Source organism: Myotis davidii, unplaced genomic scaffold (assembly GCF_000327345.1).
Source record: "Myotis davidii unplaced genomic scaffold, ASM32734v1 scaffold120, whole genome shotgun sequence".
Lineage (NCBI taxonomy): Eukaryota > Metazoa > Chordata > Mammalia > Chiroptera > Vespertilionidae > Myotis > Myotis davidii.
In genome coordinates this window covers 5,331,083-5,335,982 of record NW_006294778.1, presented here as the reverse complement: position 1 = coordinate 5,335,982, position 4,900 = coordinate 5,331,083, and the positions used below count along the sequence as shown (strand labels likewise).

General features: G+C 32.1%; 1 protein-coding gene across 4 annotated transcripts in view; it reads left to right on the top strand.

The window, feature by feature from the left end:
- Positions 1-4,900, top strand: part of PARPBP (PARP1 binding protein) — a 49,766-nt gene that overhangs the window by 36,744 nt on the left and 8,122 nt on the right. For all 4 annotated transcript variants that reach the window (XR_001514855.1, XM_015567598.1, XM_015567597.1 and 1 more), the window contains exon 10: positions 4,010-4,145. Coding sequence is in view for 3 of the 4 variants with exons in the window: in XM_015567598.1 (XP_015423084.1) it covers positions 4,010-4,145 (136 nt within the window). In the remaining variant the exon portion in view is untranslated. The remainder of the gene's footprint in view (positions 1-4,009; positions 4,146-4,900) is intronic.

Here is a 4,900-nt window from a genome sequence, read left to right as displayed (position 1 = left end):
AGAAATCATTATTTTCCAGACTTGACAGCTAAGAAGTAACAGAGCAAAGGTTTGTATTCAGGGGTAAGACTTCAGAGTTTATGCTATTCCTAAAGGGTAAATAAAGGCAGAGTAATTATAATGCAGACTCATACAAAGATGATGCTACTACTTAGGTCAAAAATATTATCTTTCTGCTATTTAGCAAAGTAAATGAAATTTCACTGAAGAATAAATGGATCATATGATATATTTATAAATTCATACGCCACAAGGGTAGCAAATCTATGCTTTTAAAAATGTGATAGTATAAGAACAAAAGGATAAATTCAGAGTATTTATTTTTAGTTACATATTTAAGAGGTTGGTTAGGAATAATTTCCTTTTCCAAACTTGATGTATTTATCGGGATAACGGCTTAGAACTTTCCTTTTCTTTGTAATATTCTGAGAGTGCCTGCAACTTTTCAATATTTTGACTCGTTTTAACTGGAGTCAGGCTTTCCTATGTGAAGTACTATTTTCCCCAAACTGGGAACCTACTAATAATTTCAATTTAAAAAGAGCTTGTGGCAAAAGGACTTTTCCAATTCTTGGCAAGTTTGAAGTTCATTGCAATTTTACTGTGGATAGAAAGCTTTCCAAAGGAGGGAAATCACTCTACAAAGGAAAACTTTCAATCCTTGTCTCTCATGTGACTGGAACATAAAATGATTTTAACAGCCATGTATGAATCTGGACATTATTCTTAGTTGTTTAGGACTTCAAAAGCACTTTCAAGAGGGAATTGTTTTTGCTTATTTGTGATTCCAAATCAAATACACAGAGAGATTTGGAAGATTGGCAACAGGAAGTAATCTCAGTTCTATGTAGCCACTAATCTTGTGCACAAAAATTCAACTTTTATGAACAAAGGAAAAGCATTCTCTTTTAAGTTATAAATACAAGCCAATGTAGCTTGTATTGTTTTAATAACTAAAATGAAGACGCTGATTGTAAGCTCATTTTTTGAGCTGCATTCCAAGAATCATTTTAGAGTTGGCCTATTTCAACGAATTTCTCACTCTACTGTCTTCATATATGTTATTACATTAATAACTGCATAGTATCAACATAGATCTAACATTTATGTAGCCCTTTCATGTATTTAACCATTTAATCCTGGCCATTTTGTGAGATAAATTTTATTCCCACTTATATGTGGGTAAGTGAGAAGTTTAGAGCTTTACTGAACATCATCTAGTTAATAAGTGATAGAGCCAGTGTTAGAAGCCAGGTGTTTTGACAGCAAATCTGGTGCCTTTCCGTTCACATCATTGCTTTGTGTGCGGATTTCTTAGCTGGACATTACATTGTTGGCTCCAATCAAGTTCGTGATAAATTAAAATCTCTAGATCTTTTTCATATGTTGTTTTTAAGTTAGGCTCTCCTCATCCTGTACATCTGTAATTGATATTTTGAAGTTAAATACAGGAATTTGTTTATCCTCATTCATTTTCATCTTATTATTTTCTACTTAAGGTTCTAGCCATCTGAGATATTTTCAATCTTGATTTTGTTATCCAACTTATTTATTATTCTTTCCAGCTGTGTGTCAGCAGCAACTTTTATAAGTAGGATGGCTTCTGGTTATAGAAGCCATCCTAATACTCTCTTTAATACACTATGTGCCTATCAGTAGTTGGAACTTAATAAGTAGTAATTAATAAAAAAAGTTTTTTGTGTAGGGTAAGGAAAAGAAAACCTATATATAATCTTTTGTACCTAAGTATTTCAAGACTATCATATAACTATTGTGGTTCTCTCTTATGTTTTAATATGTTTATAATATTTTTCATGGTAAAAACAAAACAGTTGTTAAATATTTTTCTTTCATACCTGAATCCAGTCTCAGGATTTTAAGAATCTATTGCCTTGTAACTCTAGTTTTCTGAAATTGCTCCTGATGTCACTAAGGTTCAAAAATTTCCTGAGGAGAGGAAATCTAGTTATAATAAGGAGAGCTGTACCTCTTATTTTGTGACTGTATTTACATAGCAAAGACAGGTTGTTTTTTTACTTAGATGTATGTTAAAAATTAATAAAAATAGCACAGTTTCTAAAGAAATTTTTTGTGTGCTAAACATGAGATTGAGAAAACATTGATTGTACTAAGTAATATAGTTATTGTATTTTTACTTAGAGAATTTTATAGGTGGTGCTGACTTTGTGGTGGGAGGCTAAAGTCCCCCTAAGCCACCCATCACTATCTGGGTACTATGAGAGTGACCCTAGCCAGCCACTTAGCACTCGTTTGCCTTGGTGCGCTTACCATACTCTGTAACTCTTTGTAAGCAATGCATTTATAATTCTCTATAAGCAATGACTCTGGTGAAATGAAAGAAAATTATGTAAAACAATAATGTCAACAGTTACTACTGGTTTTACAGATGGGAATTTTTAGATAATGTTACTATAATAATGATCTGATGTAATATAAAGTTTATTTTATTAGCCAAATTCACTTAGTAGTTTTGTTAATTGCTTTAATTCTGTATTTATGGAAATAGTAAAGTCCAGAAAAGACTAGTTAAAATCTTCAGTTATATTTTTGGGCATCTCATGGTAGAAACTATATAACAGTAGTTGCATTCATGCGGATTCATGAAGCTATGGGATTGTAGTTTCATTATTGAGCCTACTCTAACTTAAAAAAAATAGTTTTGGTCTTTTGCATTTTTACATTAAAAAAATTTTTTGTATATTTTTGCGCTCAAATGGAAGGTACATTCCAATGGTCTAATTCTTAATTAGATATAATTTTTAGTGATCTAGGAAGTGGAGGTTCTCATAGATACCATTAGTCAGCAAGATATAAATTTGTCATGCTGAGAAAACTTGATTTTAAGAAGCAACTGTACTGGGGACTATTCTGATTTCTTCTAATCTAAACCATAATCAGTGGATTTCACTGCCATTATCTTTGCAAATATCTCAGAGGGTTAATTCAGTGTTCTCTGAATATATAAGCATAATATAGAACTACTGAATATACAATATAAAGTTGTGCTGTTTTAGACTTTATGAACTGTGTCAATAAATTTCCAAAAGTGACCTTCTGCATAATGTGATTATGCTTTAAAGTGTTAAAGTTCTCTTTCTTGAATCATTTATTTGACATTTAATCTTTGTCTATTTCTGGGAAGGATTTTGCTTTATCTGTATGAATTACTTTGTTCTGCAATTAATTTCTATCCCTAAAACAGCCATTGGTTTTATGTTTGCAGAATACATTTCCAAAACTACTCCCTTGGCATCCTTTTCAGTGGTTAAGAATTAAATTTAGCTTTCTAATTTTCTCCTACTTATAACGTTTGAAGATAAATGTAAGAGTGTATTTTGAATATTCAACCATTAAATCACTTGGTCAGATTTTCCTAGAATGACATATTTGAATCATCTTTCTTATTTTCTTAAATATTCAAGTTTTTAATCAAGAAATAATGCCTCTCAGTCACCATTTTGTTTTCTTTCAGTTTATTTCTTTGTTAGATTTCTATTTTTGTTTCTTTCATCCTTTTTTCATTATCTTTTTATCTGACCATTTCTCCCTTTCTTAATTTCTTGAGTTACATATACTGGTGTTTGTTTTTCCTGAAAGAATTGTACTCTGTAATTCTTAGGATGAAGAACTTGTATTTATTTAGGATTATGTATATTATTATTAAATTTATCATAAAACTTTCTTTCCAAAGCACACAGGAATATGTAAGAAAGGCCTCTTAAGAGTCTGAAATTGATCTTTCTAAACTGTTACAAAAGATATGAAAAATATATATATATATAACTGGTATTACTAAAATACTAGTTGTAACAATGAATGCATTTGTAAACTAAGAAACATCAGGGATTAAAAGTTCTCAATGAATAATGAAATTTCTATGTGAAATTTTTATGATATTTTGATTACTATAGAGTGTATTCCTACCTAGATGAAAGATAAATAAAAATAAGAATAAATTGTATATTTCCCTCTTTCTTCCCATTGCCAGATGAAGCAAACCTTAATTAGATCCCAGTTTTCTTGTACCTATAAAGATGACTGCATGATAAGCAGGAATACATGGAATAATGTTGATTCAGCATCAAAGCCATTGAATGTTCTTCACATGGAAAATGACCTTTCTGGTAATTGACCTTATTTGAGCAATTAAATAGCAATTTAATTCCAGTATAGGGTTTTAACTTAAGTAAAACTAGATTTTCCCCTCACAAAGTATAAAATGTGAAATGTAAAAGTGTCTATTTTTAAAGACATGGGCTTATTTAAAAAGTTAAATCTAAGTACAAATTTATAGACAGGAATAGGACACAGTTTGATTTAACTAAATGTATTTAAGAAATAACTCTTACATTTAAAGATTTAGTGTCATGCATTTAAACAAAGCAAATATTTGTAGGGATGAAAGTGATATGGTAAAAGGAAAAATAATTCTATTTAATAATAGACAAACATGGTAATTAACCGTACCTCCAACATGCTTCCCATTGGCTAATCAGGGCGATATGCAAATTAACTGCCAACCAAGATGGTGGCCAGCAGCCAGGCAGCTGAAGCGAACAGGAGGCTTGTTTGCTCCAGTGATGGAGGAAGCCAAGGTTCCCCGCCTGCCGCTGCCGGCCTCTGAGCTGCACTCTAAGAAACAATGTTGCAATTATAGAAGCTAAACAAACCCCAGAAACCTGCTTTCAGCCAGCGCGGCCTCGGAGCTGTAGCTGTCCAGTGATGGCAACAGAGTTTCTAAACAAACCCAGGTACCTGCTTTCAGCCGGCAATGGCCTCAGAGCCGGAGCCTGCTCTCAGCTCCAGTGACAGCTATAGAAGATAAATTAATCCCAGAATAAAAAAAGAAAAAAGGAGAGGCTGGGAGGACACAGCACCA